This window comes from Bacillus rossius, chromosome 8 (assembly GCF_032445375.1).
Source record: "Bacillus rossius redtenbacheri isolate Brsri chromosome 8, Brsri_v3, whole genome shotgun sequence".
Classification (NCBI taxonomy): Eukaryota; Metazoa; Arthropoda; class Insecta; order Phasmatodea; family Bacillidae; genus Bacillus; species Bacillus rossius.
In genome coordinates, this window is record NC_086336.1 from 24,301,840 (window position 1) to 24,316,230 (window position 14,391).

Consider the following 14,391-nt stretch of genomic DNA (forward strand, 5'->3'; position numbering starts at 1 on the left):
TATTTTTATGAAAACTTAATGTTCTGAAATTCTAAAAGATATTAAAAATGAACGGGTTTAGGAAAAAAGTTCCCACAATGCAATGCTGTCTTCATTGTACGTTTTCTGCCTTCGTTGTTTTGACTTGGTGTCAAGTGCAGAATGGTGTCCCTTCGCCAGCCAAGTTTTGACGTGTCGCTCGGGATTGTATCTAGCCACAGGAGGTCCTAGGAGCCTGATCCGCAATAAATCGCAAACCGTGCTAATGTAGAGTGAAGATCTAAGAGGAGTCATAATTAAATTCATTGCAGAAAATCCACGTTCACATTCAGCACTAGACACTGCAATGCTATTTATGATGGATATCAGTTTCTTAAACGACGGCGGCTGCTCAAGAATAGTAGGTTTCTCTCCACTTAACATAGGCTTCAGTCCCTGCTTGAAGTGTCTGAAGTCTCTAATTATATCCTGAGAGCTGCTAATCTTAAATCTATCGCAGATTCGCTGGATCTCACATTCTCCGTAGGTGATGGATAAGTCTTTTGGCCAATACATGGGGTGGATCACTTTGATGTCATTCATGATTGTGTTGTAGTTTTCAGACGCATTTGAAGATGATAGCAACCTTGAAGTCAAGTTGTTTGCGAGGCTCCGATAGAACTGTTTTTCTGGAATACTTGGTATCTTGGCTCTCACATAAAGTTCAACATCTTGAAACATCAAATCGTCAATAGCAATTTTAGCTTCCACTGAACGTCTACCCATGTTTTCAACTCGGTTTTCAAACACTTTAATTAACAGTGTTATATCACTGTGGGCTTGGATAAGGTTGAGGCTTGATTTTTGAAGCTGAAGGGACAAATCAGCTAACTCTTCTAGAGCATCGTACATCAATGCAAGGTTGTGTACGAAAGTTGTAGAAGACAATGTACTACAAAGCCCTTTGTAAGTCGAACGTTGCTTCGAGTCCCTTTGCTTGTCTTCAGATGCTTCAAGGAAATGGTTGTACAAAGCTTTAAAATCTGTCCAAACTGCTTTCACCGCCATTAAGCTGGAAGCTACCCAACGAGTATCTAAAACACGGCCGATTTTCAAAATTTGCTCCTCTAGTCCTTTAGCAACTTCTGCCAACTCCCTGCTATTTTTCGGAGAACAACTAAACATATTCCTAATTTTATCCATGAAGATCTTAAAATGATTGATTCCAGCTACTTCTTCTACGGAATCGTGTACGGCAAGCTCTAAACGATGGTTCAAACAATGCCAAATGAACAAGTTGGGGAATGTTTCAGTAAGCTGCATAGCAAGGCCGAGGACTCCGAGCTCCATGTCATTAATGTATGTATTTAAATTTGTCATTAAAATTTTATTAATTCAAATTTTTTTATTTTAAATTTTTTTTCACTAAAATTGGATAATAAATAAATATTTTGAAGATGGCATCCATAACAGAAATTGCAACGGTGATGTCATAATTTAAAATGGCTGAAAAATGCCGGAATTTTCGAGAAAACAAATATTGACGTCATCCAAAATGGCAGATCCAAGATGGCGTATCCAAAATGGCCGCCGGGGGTCAAGGTCACGGTAATCCAATATGGCCGCCATGATGTCACAATCCAAGATGGTGGTCAGCACGATGGCACCACACCCTGAACCTCGAGCCAGGAGGAGCCAAAACATACTACTATATATAACGACATACTCCTAGATGACGTCAGCGGCTTAGAGCGGCTAGCTCTTAGGACTTCTTAGCCGCTTTTAGGATTAAGTGTTCTTTCTTAGGCAAAAGACTTTTGAGGTTTTTCAAAATCCTAATTTTTGAATTTTTGTGGAATAAAACGAGAAATATTTTTCTCAAAACGGGAATTTTCGAGTTATTTTGAGTCATTTTTGATGTATTACGAGGTATTTTTGAGTCCAAAATGGCCGCCGTGTCGTCACAATTGAATATGGCTGACGGAACCACGGCACCACACCCTGAACCCTGCGCTCAGAAATACTATTACATACTACTAACGAATTCTTACACATACATGATAATATGTTGCAAAAATTTGTGGCAGTACAATAAATGCAAGGGAGGCTTCAAATTTTAAATTTGAATCAGCCTTTTAATAATAGTATTGACTAAAGTACAAAAAAAAATCAACATGGCCTTAAGACATAATGAATTAACGAAACGTCTGGGCGTGTCTATATTCATAGGAGAAGCATGGATATTGTGTACTTTTACCAAAGATTCCTTTGATAACCAGTTGCCAAGAAATAGCACAAGAAAGTTATTGTAACTTTTTACAAAACATGGCTAAAGTTATTTTTTCATATATGAATTACGGATAATTTCTTACAAAAATTGGTGAATGATTTGATGTTTTAATGTATTTTTCATTCAAGCATATTGTTTTTAACCATGTAAATAATAATCTATTAATCAATAATTTGTTTTTAATTAATTGTGTTACTGGAAAGCTGTTAAGGAAACGGTTTACAAATATCTTTAAATACTGGAGGTACTGGAAAAAAACAAATCATGAATGCCCGGGCAAGAATCCGAACCCTATCTTACTGCAAGCATTATTTTATGGCGATAGAGTTGTTTTCATGTAAATGTGCTTATTAACATATATTTGTGTCCGTTCTATTTACAAAAAAAAAAGGTACAGTGTTCTGATCGAAGCATCACTTAAGCCTAAGTGTTACGGGGAGATGTGGACGAGTCCCACCTGTATTCGTCCGTCCAGGAGCTGCGGCACGCCGCGGTTGGGCTCTGCGAAGTGCAGGTTGGGCGGGATCAGTCCGGTCTCGAAGGCCAGCACGACCTTGACGAGGGAGCAGAGGCCGGACGCCGCCTCGGCGTGGCCCATGTTGGACTTGACGGAGCCGACCAGCAGAGGCGAGGACCTGCCGCCGCAGTATGCCTCCGCGATCGCCCGCAGCTCCTGCGGGTCGCCAACCTGAAGAAGGAACCCCGCATCAACCATCTCCCGCTCAATTGTATCTTAACTTAAAATATTAAAATAAATTATGCATTTGTATGTGTAAGTGATGTGAAACTGCACTTTATCCAACATACATTTTATTTTAAAAATTTTCATTATAAAACTTTGATAAAAACTGTATACGCAATGAGAAAACATTACTAAATTGTCACGGTGTCACCAGGTACTTTACAAACCTTTTAACCGTCCACAATCACCTCATGATTCACTTGTGATTTCTAGGTTAGGAACAGAGATGGATAAAGCAACTGAAACCGTGAGGTTTGTTGACATAAAAGGCAAATGGACTTGTTCTACCATATTTTTCAAATGATTAAACTAGTTAGGCATACACTACTTCTGCTTTGTTAAGAAAGAAATACTCCATCAAAACCTATTGAGACCCCGCTACCAGAGTCGGGTCTGTTTACTAAAAGCATTTAAGAATACAATGAGAGCGAATGAGTAGGTAGTTCTGTTTACATGTTTAGTTTATATACTTGATTTTTATAAGATATAAAATGGCTAAAACGAATGTTTTCAGAATAATACTTGTACATATATGAAACATTAAGTACAAATTGTTTACAGCTCTCAAGGAAAGGAAATTAAAACTTCATTTTGATTTCTCCATCATTTAATGCTAAAGCTTCTACTCAAATCTCATAGGTGCCCTATGGAAGACAAAAAGACTGCTCGTCAGTTCAGAGCCTTGCGCTTTGAGGCGATACCTCACTGTCACATTTATCATTCCACCTCAATAACCCAAGTACCTACATACCTGACTAGGCGGGCTTCGCAATCTCTATTCTCACTTGCAGTCATGGTTAAGTCAGTTCACGGGTCAACTCTATATCGAAACCACGTAATCCCAAAGAAGGGACTCACAATGGTAGATTTGCTACTCGTCATTACCAATTTCGTCGTTATTCACAGTATATGTAGGACTTGGCTAGAAATAAAAGTGTTGCGAGAAAAAAGCTCCAAATGGCCAAGCGCTTAGGAAATAACAATTTTTCTTTATCGGTCAATATATAAGGCTATTATGTTCATAAAATGTTAAAGTAGCATTTGTCGCAGAGGGTTAGAGTCCGTGTGTGGAAACTCTATTTCTTTCGCTTATTTTAAATTTGTACGATACTTACGACAAAAATGAACCGAAATAATCCATAATGATTTATATTTTCACAAAAGGCATAAGGCATCATTATTTTATAATGCAAATTCGGGATTGCAAATACATTTCGAAGAAACAATTGTAATTAAAGCGAGCACGAGGACTTCGTACATAAAAATAGATACTTTTACTACTATAAAGTTCATAAATTGCATGTGTTACGGTGATGTTAATCGAAAAAATAGGGACCCTATTTTTCGTGTATAACTGCTGAGGGCTACTCGAAGATCAATTTACGTTGCCGTGGGCTTATGGGGTGTCATTCAATCATTCCATCACTGCTACATGACCTCTATTACCTCATGCATTCTTCAGGCCCATTTGACCCTGCCTCACTCTATCTCTGTCGAAATAAAGTCATTTTTAAGATGGACTTATTCCGACAGTGTCAAAATAAATGTGAGCTAGTCTTTCAGTATTGGCTAGAGAGGTGTAACATCTTTACTCGGTAACGAGCAAATTAATGTGTTCTCATTTTGCAAAAAAAAAAAAAACACTTGTAATACGATATTAACATGAAGCATAAAGTGATAAATATATAAGTTAATTGTGTTTTCAACAACATTTATTGATGTGAATAACACATAGTTTACACAACTGTCACTAGAATTAATTTTCGGAGCAGCTATGTTGACTATTGAATCATTTGATTATCAGACAGAAAATTTAAACTTTATAATGAAACTGCCCCGAAAACAACAAAAAAAACTTGATAAAATACTAAACCCCAGTCTAAGACATAATTTTCGTCAATTTTTTTTTTTTTTAATTCTGCCCAAATTTTAAAATATTTTTACGAATGCAGAGAGGACCGCGACTCACGGCAGGTTCGGAGCTGGCTGACGGCCCTGCCAGGCTGCTGGCGTCATGCACGTATCACGTGGCCTCCACTGACGTAAGGCATGCCATGCTGCTTGGCCAGTTTACAAGGGTCGTCGCTACCCCCTCCCCCCGCAACGAAGGCCTTGTCCTGGTTTGGCGCTGTGATCTATCGCTGAGCGGTCTTGGGAATTCTGCGGGCTACCGCAGGAAGTCATGTGAGCAAGGGACGCTATTTTCGACGCTTCTGGCGTCGGGTCGGCCCAGATGACGTGACTCATCACACCTGCTCTCGTAGTTTCGAGAAGGGCATCACACACTACTTAAGCAGTGACGCCGGCCTCTGCGGAAGTTCCAAGCGGATCCCGAGCGAAGCGAAGTGCAACATCGTTGAACATCGCCTTCCGAGAATGGCGCAACACAGAGTTCAACTGGCTCATGAAAGTACAGCGACTGAGTGGCGCGAGTCTGTTTGTGTAGACAGGCGTGCGGTAAGCCTAGCTCCAGTGAGAAGTGCAGAATTTGGCAGACATTGAGTGACTTGCGGATAAACATTTTTTAAAGTGCCAGTTATTTGAGTTCGGACATTTTTAAGTACAATTACTTATTTTAATGTAAATATTATTAATCATTAAAACTGTAATAAAACTTAAAGAACTCTCCCTTATGAACCCAGTTCTCCCCAAACTATAAATCGTAACATTTTGGTTTCATAAGTAGGATAGCCCTAATTAAATAATTAACTTTCATACGTAGGATAGCCCTAATTAAATAATTTACGAATACTCAATAGAGAATTGAAACGAAGAAATAAATTATGATTTAGATTTTCGTTTTTAAAATAAATTTTAGGAAATAATAGTTAGTATTGAGTGTTGTAAAGTTAGTGTTAGTATTGATTATGAATTTAGGTTATCTCATAGGTGAAATAATAGCATAGTAGATGACAGTAGTAATAGTGACAGATTAATAGTTTATGTGGACAAGGAATATGGTTGCTGACGAACTTAAGAACATAATGGCCATCTTTGCCAAAATTAACAATAAAATGGTGAGTAACCAAAAAGAGATGAAAAATAAAATCTATAATAGCCAAGAAGAGATGAAGAATGAAATCAAGAACTGCCAAGAGAAGATGAAGAATGCTATGCAGACCGAGATCAAAGACACCAAGAAGAACCCTAGAGGAGATGAAGAGAGGACAGGAAAGTTATGCATAATGAACTCGTGGCTACTCATGAAGAATTAAAAAAAGATTGATGAAACCAGGGTTCAATTGGAAGTAAAATAGTGCAGTGTTTCGAGACACATCTAGCAGAACATGAAGAACTAATGGGGCAACGGCTAGCTCAACTCAAGCAGACCAACGAACAACGAGTGGCGCAACAGCCAGATGAACTCGTGCAGGCCACCGAACAGCGAGTAGCAGCGGTAACTGAATATGGCCGTCGGATACTCAAGGAAGCTACATCTGCCGCGAAATGGAATAGTTCTTCCAAAGATGTGAAGGTGGAATGCGTAACTGGTCACCCAAAATTCAAGCCACCCACCTTTGATGGCCAACCATTGTGAGATGTCAGCAGGCGACAGTATGAGGCAGCTGCTTAAGTGAATTGTAGGGACTAGGAAGAAAAGACTTCGGCACTCGTCTTGGCCCTGCGAATACCTCCTCAAAAGCTGCTGCAAACCATACCATTTTCAAACCAGAAATACTACTGAGTATTTGAGTATTAGTAGAGCCCCTTGAGTTGAGGTATGGAAACCGAAACATGGGTGAGGTGTATATAATAGCCTTGAAGACATGTAAACAGAGATTTTAAAAAACTCTCCAAGAATTCGAAGCCGAAATCGAGCATCTCGTGCTTCTCACCTACCCAGAAGCACCAACAGAAATCCACTAGCAGCTAACCACTAGTGGTTTTACAGACGTACCCAGAAATGCGGAAGTTCAGCGAACTCTTTGTTTGTTCTGACACAAGAAGAAATGCGAGGCCTTGGACCATGCCCTGGAAATTGAGGCAGAAAGCAAAGACTCAAGAAACCCAAGCATGAGGACAAGGAATGCTGGATTGGAGCCTTAGAATAGAAATATGCCATAAACACCACTAATGACAGAGATAATCTCAGGGCCTTTAAGAAGTTGCTTAATGATACTAGAGTTGAACAGATCAGAAGACCAGGAAGACGCCCGCGGTGCTTTATCTGAAATGAACTAGGTCACATCCAGTGGGAGTGTCATCGCAGCAGGAAGAGGAACAGGGAAACGAACAATAGCTGGTGTTAGGGGGCAAGTGTCAGCACTACAGGGAATGGTAGCCCCTACGGTTATTCCTGTATTGGTATTTCTCAGATGCCAAGAATGTTTGTTCCTTAAGTGATGGATCAATGGCAGACAGTGTTTAATTACTGTTGATACAGAGGCATTTGTATCTATTGTTTGCTAAGACATTGTAAGTAGACAAAAGTTGAAGAGAATACCCATTCCATATAGACTCAAAACAGCCACTGGAGACACTTCACCTGTATGGACAGCTGGATTTGGAGGTAAGCATTGGAACTTCGACATTATCACAGACCTTTCTTATTGAGGATATCACCGATGATGTAATTTTAGGAGTGGATATCATGAATCGATAATGATTCATTATTGACATGGAAGAAAAAGTGCTGTGTAGTAAAGATGAATAGGTGGCATTGTTTACCCACGACCAAATGGAAGTTCCTGTAACGAAAATGGTAGTTAATCAATCTATTTCAATACCAGAAAACCATAGGCCTATAATAGCAGCTAGGACAATGGGATACCCTAGAGGCAACATGAGGTACATGATAGAGCCATATATGACTTTAGGATGAAGACACTCCTGGTCGCCCGAAGCATTGCAAGGTTCGGCGAAGTTGTACCAGTTAGCTTGATCAACCTCGATTCTGGAACAAGGGTTCTGGTACAGGAAGACTCAATAGCTAGCTTCGAACTGTCTCTTAGGTAGGCCAGTGTGAGTCTCCCCACATATTAGATGTTACACACAATCACTAAACTCAAATCTAGAACATTTACTATGGCAATGCTGAAATAATATAACAAATGGATAAATAGAAGAAGTCACAGCTTTTCTGTTAAGTAACCAGGATGTATTTTCCTAAGGGGATTCTGACCTTGGGAAAAAAACTCCGGTCTGCCATCGCATCAACACAGGTGATGCGGAGCCAATCCCACAAGCACCACTGCAGCTGCATCTAGCAAAACAGGAAGAAGCCCAGATAATTATATCGGATATGATGGAAGGTGGTGTAATAGAACCATCAGTGAGTCCTTGAGTTTCCCCAGTTGTTTAAGTGGCAAAGAATGGACTACTGAGATTCTGTGTGGACTACCGGATGCTTAATGTCATTACCAAGAAGGACAGCTACACTTTCCCACGTTTCGAGTACATACTGTATACACTCTCTGGCACCAGATGGTTCTCTACACTGGACCTGAAGAGTGGTTACTGGCAAGTGGAGCTGCATCCCAAGATTAAAAAGATAGGTAATGGGCTGTTTCAGTTCACTGTGTTACCATTTGGGTTATGTAATGCTCCTGCAACTTTTGAGAGATTGATGGAACTTGTCCTACATGGCTTGACTTGGAAAGTATTCCAAATATACCTGGACGACATCAGTGTGGTAGGGAATATATTGAAGGAACATTTGCAAAATCTTCAGGATCTATTCGACAGACTTGGCCATGCCCAACTTAAGTTAAGAAGTAAGAAGTGTTTCTTGTGCCAGCATGAGGTAACATTCCTGGGACATATTATATAACAGGATGGAGTGTGATCAGACCATGAGAATATCCTATATGTTAAGGAGTGGCCTCAAACTAAGAATAAGCCTGAGTTAAATGTTTTTGAGACTCTGTACCTACTATAGATGGTTTGTACCTGGGTTCTCGACAATCGCAAAACCATTGCATCAGCTAACAGAGGACAAGACACAATATATGTGGGCATCTCCATGTGATACTGACTTTCAAGACCTCAAGGAATCCCTGTGCACTAGTCCCATGCGTTCATACCCCCATTAACATGGAGAGTATATCCTCGACACAGATCCAAGTGGAGATGTGGTAATTGCTGTTCTTACACAGGTTCAAAATAAATTGAAATAGGAATAGCACAGTACAGCAAGTTGTGTCTAAGCCTGAATGCAACTATTGCATCACAAGATAAGAATTCTTGGCAGTAGTGAGGTCTGCTACATATTTATATGGGAGAATATTCCTTTAATGCACTGACCATGCCGCACTTAAATGGCTAATACAGTTGAAGAATTTAGAGGGACAATCTGCAAGGTGGATTGAACAGATAACGCAATATGATTGTCGGATAAAACACAGGAAAGGCTGAATTCACAGCCCTCTCCCAAAATCTTGCAAGAAAGCCTGGAACCATTGCAATAGGGCAGAAAAAAATAAGGGAATCGAAGATTTGTGGCTAACAACGATAACTAATGGGGAAGAAAAATGGGATAATGCCAGCTTGAAAGCGCGGTAAGATTCTGGCCTGGTACCTATTATAAACTGGCTAGAGATTGGTACTGGACATCCAATATATCACGAGAGCTTTAGTGACTAATGCACTCTGAAAGCTTACTGGGTACAGTGGAATTCCTTGAGAATGGTTATTATGCTACTAATGAGAGTATGGGAGAGTTAAAATAGAAAAGTAGTTACAATGCAACTACTCCTTCCAAAACATCCAGTTAGAGAGGTGTTAAAAGAATCCATGATTGTACCTTTGGTGATCATCTAGAAGTGAACAAAACTTTAGTCAAGATCCAGCAATGATTTATAATGTAATAGGTGTCGCCAGGATGTGCAGGTTTGGTGTAGAAAATGCGTGCATGCTCGTCTATAAAAGGGCCATCGACATCGCTGGACCATTTCCCAAAACTAAAGATTGTAACCGTTACATTCTGGTAGCAATGGTTTACTTCAGTAAGTGGCAGGATGCTTATGCATTTCCTAACCAAGAAGCCTATACCATTGGGGATTGAATTGTCAACAACTTAAATTGAAGATAAGAAGTACCAATGGAACTACATTCAGACCAAGGCCGCAATGTCGAGTCACCAATATTTCAGGTGTGACAGTTGCTGGGAATAAATAAAACCAGGTCTACATCGCTACATACTCAGTACGATGGCATGTTGGAGCAGTTCAACAGAACTCTTGAGGAACACCTGGCCAAGGTTGTGGCCGAGTATCAACAGGATTGGGATCAACAAATGCAGTTTTTCTTAATGGCATATAGGTGGTGCTATTCATGACTCCACTGTGCAGACTCCTATGAATAAATTGTTTTGACAGAAATTAATACCGCACTGTGATATCAAGTTCGGTCGTCTTAGCAGGGAGCCAACCAGCACCACTGATCATGTAAATCGTTTAGAGGAGCGAATGATGCTTTTACACGAAAAAGCCCGCAATTATCTTCGATTAGGTACGAATAAAATGAAGACGAGGTATGACCTGAAGACTACCTCAACCGTATTTCAGGAGGGAGATTTGGTGTGGCTGTACAACCTACAACGAAGGAAGGGAAGATGCCCTAAAATTCAAGCATCGTGGGAAGGCCTGTATGAAATACTGAAGTGGCTAAATTATGTCTACTGCCTTGAGAGTGGAAATAGGGGAGGGATAAAAGTGGTACAATTGGACTGTTGAGGGAATATGCTGGAAGGGATGCGTTAGCTGTCGGGGCCGAACAGGTCTAAGGAGGGGGCAGTTTTACAAACGCAGATAGGACCATAACACATGCCAGGTACGGATAAAAGAGGCGGCCCTGCGCGTATCACATGGCCTCCGCTGACGTAAGGCATGCCACGCATGCCTGGCCGGATAACAAGGGTCGTCGCCACCATTCTCCCCCACTCCGCACCTTAGGCATCGTCCTGCCTTGGTGCTGTTATCTATCGCTGAGCAGCCCTGGGAATTCCGCGGGCCACCATGTGAAATCGCGTGAGCAAGCGACGCAATTCTCGACACTTCTGGCGTCGGGTCGGCCCAGGATGAAGCGACTCATCACAGTTGGTCTCGTCATTTCGAGAAGGGCGCCACACACTACTTAAGCTCGATGCCGGTCCCTGCTGCAGTTCCGAGAGTTGAGCGAAGGGAACTGCGACATCGGCGAAGAGGGTTAGATGAACCCCTCCCCCCCCCCCCCATCATAGAGATGGATGTGACTCGAGTTCGACTGGATCGTGAAAGTGTGGCGACTGAGTGGCGCGAAACTGTGTGTGTGTTGACAGGCGCGGGGTAAGGGGCGAACCTTTGGTAAGCCTAGCTTCAGTGAAGAGTGCGAACTGCGGAATTTGACAGACAGTGAGTTACTTGAGGATAAACTTTTTTTTTTATTGCAAGTTATTTGAGTTTGGTCAGTTTTAAGTAGAACCATTTATTATAAATGTACATTTTTTTATCAAAAATCTTTAATAAAACTTCATGGTCTAGCCCTTACGAACCCAGTTCTCCCTACATTATAAATCGTAACATTATATTAAACGTGTAATACTATAAAGTTTCTATTGGTATTCGTGATATTTGGTTCGCACTATCTGCCACAGATGGCCACACCGCGGTTACACACATCTGTTCTATTCACAAAATTTCTCTTACAAAATGCCGCAAACCTAGAGCTAAGATGTTACCAAAGCACCAAGAGAAAGAGAAATTGAGTTAGGGAGGGGGCGAGGAACCTTGGTGCCGGTGCCGTGCGCCTCGATGTAGCCCATCGACAGTGGGTCGACCCCAGCCCGGCGGCACGTCTCCGTCATGAGCGCCGCCTGTGCCTCGGCTGACGGGAACATGATGCTGTGCGCGGTACGGCCGTCGCAGTTGGTGCCGGTGCCCAACACCTCGGCGTATAGGCGCCGGGCGTCGGCCCCGCGTTGAAGCAGGACAGCTACCACCGCCTCAGCGCGCGTGTAGCCGTCCGCTGCCGGGAAGAATCCAAGCGGGCCCGTTCCATCAAAGTATTAATATCTAAGTTTAATCCTTAATCATAATGGCTTAATCCTGTGTACACTTATTCTGTGGTACATGATGCAAAGCACATGGAAATAACCAAATCACGTATAGCGTATTAGGGGTTGAAGATTTGGTATTGGATTCAGGCGCGCAGGAAGCAAATATTTAATTGGAGGGGGGGGGGAGGAGAGTATCATTATAAGTGGTGGATTTAACAAAGGGGTGGTCCGGTTGCTCTCCCCTGGTAAAAAAAAATTGTATTCTAAGGAGCAAAATGGTGCTATGTAAGCATCTTTCGTACATACAAATAGAATGTACTACTAGCAGAAATTATAACTTTTTTATAATAAATTAACTTACGGCTCGGCATCACAAAACAGTGTTCACTTTTCAGTTTTCGCCTCGTAGAATTCATTTTAAAGGCATTTTGTTGAATTTTACCACGGCACAGAGTACATAAATTACAAGTACCATCAAATGTAGTCCCCAGATATCATAAAGTTATCTAGAGCTGTAGAAAAGGCAAAGATGTATTTATAATTAAATTATGTTTGACTAATTGCATCATAATTACATGACGATGGTAGTATTATTTGCCAACTATGTATATCTATTGATACATTTTCTTAATATGTGCTAACAAACAACTGCAATAATCAAAACAAGCTATAATCAAATATTTAAGTGAGGCTGAGCCTTGAGTAAACAATTTAACAAAAACATCATTATCCCACTCATTGACCACTCTTAAGTATATTCATTTGAATATCAGGACAGGAGAACTCTTAATGTTACACACCTTTAATTAAATATTCTTATATGATGTCAATATTCAGAATGTATTGACACAAGCATATGGTGTACCTAGTGTCCACTGAATATTAATTTAAATGTGACAGAAAAACTGCTTTACCATTAATAAATCTGAAAATCTAAATATCTTATAAGTTATATGACAAAATAACACATTCAAATTGATAAAGTCAAATCACAATATAACAAAGCTCGGAATAGTGAGCCGTTCGACATTTTACTATCATAGCATTTTTATGTTCCTCATAATTTAATTTAAAATACATAAAATACATTCTTAAAATTCTCAGAATTATTTGTACGAACAATCCGTATTTTTTCATTGACAACTACACAGCTACTAGAAATGGCATCACAAGTTTTGATGTAAAGGAAATAATTATTACAGCACCCAGACTTCATGTTTTGATGAGTAGCAACAGAAAAAATTAAACTTTTCCAAAAACGCTCTTTCTCTCGTCCTTGCGGCAGACAAATTCTTTCATAACCGACTTGATGTCTATTGATGCAGTTTTATCACTATGGATATGAAGCAAAGGCAAATGAGTGAGACGTCTTTGGGACATTGAAGATTGCAAGTATGTCTTCAAACGATGAAGTGCACTATATGAACGCTCTGCAGATGCGGCTGAAGCAGGCACAGTCATGGTGAGTATCATGAGTCGAGTTACTTGATCGAGCAAAGCACGGGTCGTATCACTCTCTTTACCCAACTTTTCAGCGAATGCTGCACAAGTGTCGGGGACATTTCCAGGAAGATTCTTCAATAGCTGCAACTGTGTAAGGAGACTGACTAAATTGAAATCTTCGGCAAAGACACCGAGTATTATGCTTAATTCAACTTGTGTAGGTATCCTTCCTAGAAGTGAATTAATTCATCATGAGCCTTTCGAGTTCACATAGTTTTTCCAGCCCACTCTGCTCAAATCGGTCAGACAGCTTGTTCTTAAGGAGATCTATGATTTGATAGTATTCTATTCGAAGACTGTATTTCGTCTGTAATTTAACTGATAGCTCTGTCATGGACGAATGGTTATAGCATTTTGGCAACTTTTTCTGTCTGGGCTCCGCTGAAACATTCAACTCAAGCTTCTTGGCAGTTTCATGTGTCTGCTGGTAGATTCTGTTGAAATCTGTTTAAGTTCTTAACTCTTCCAATTTTCTAATCACCAACAGAGCAGAATGCTTTGCACCTGAAGCAGTGATAAGTGTATTTTGAAGAGCCCGAGCCAGTTCTTCGCAAGGACTAAACACCTCGATACTTATATTAAGATAGAAAAGTGTTTCAAATTTTCTCAACCTGGCAATCCATCCACGCACAGCAGACTTTCTTTCATCATAAATGGTTCCTTTTTCGTCATTGATAGCATCCAAAGTTCTCTGAACTCGCTTGTATTCTTTCTTGAATTTTTTGAGTGAATTAACCCTGACACTCCAATGTGTTGGGCACAGAGCAAGAAGTTAAGTTGGTTTTACAGTGACCACATCTTCGTCTTCAGCTCCAATTTTGCAAGGAGGCAAAACAATATCTTCGTAGATTTTTCTCCTTTTTGCTAAATCCAAAATTATATTGGATACATCTTTAACTGTGCAGAGTAAATCGCACATTCCAA

The 14,391-nt window shown here is 40.5% G+C and overlaps 1 protein-coding gene across 1 annotated transcript in view; it reads right to left on the reverse strand.

Moving 5' to 3' along the window:
• Positions 1-2,678: 2,678 nt before the first annotated feature.
• Positions 2,679-14,391, reverse strand: part of LOC134535268 (fatty acid synthase-like) — a 72,037-nt gene continuing 60,324 nt past the window's right edge. The window contains exons 3-4 of the mRNA XM_063374341.1: positions 11,695-11,933; positions 2,679-2,936 (exon numbers count right to left, since the gene is read on the reverse strand). Of these exons, the coding sequence (XP_063230411.1) occupies positions 2,679-2,936; positions 11,695-11,933 (497 nt within the window). The remainder of the gene's footprint in view (positions 2,937-11,694; positions 11,934-14,391) is intronic.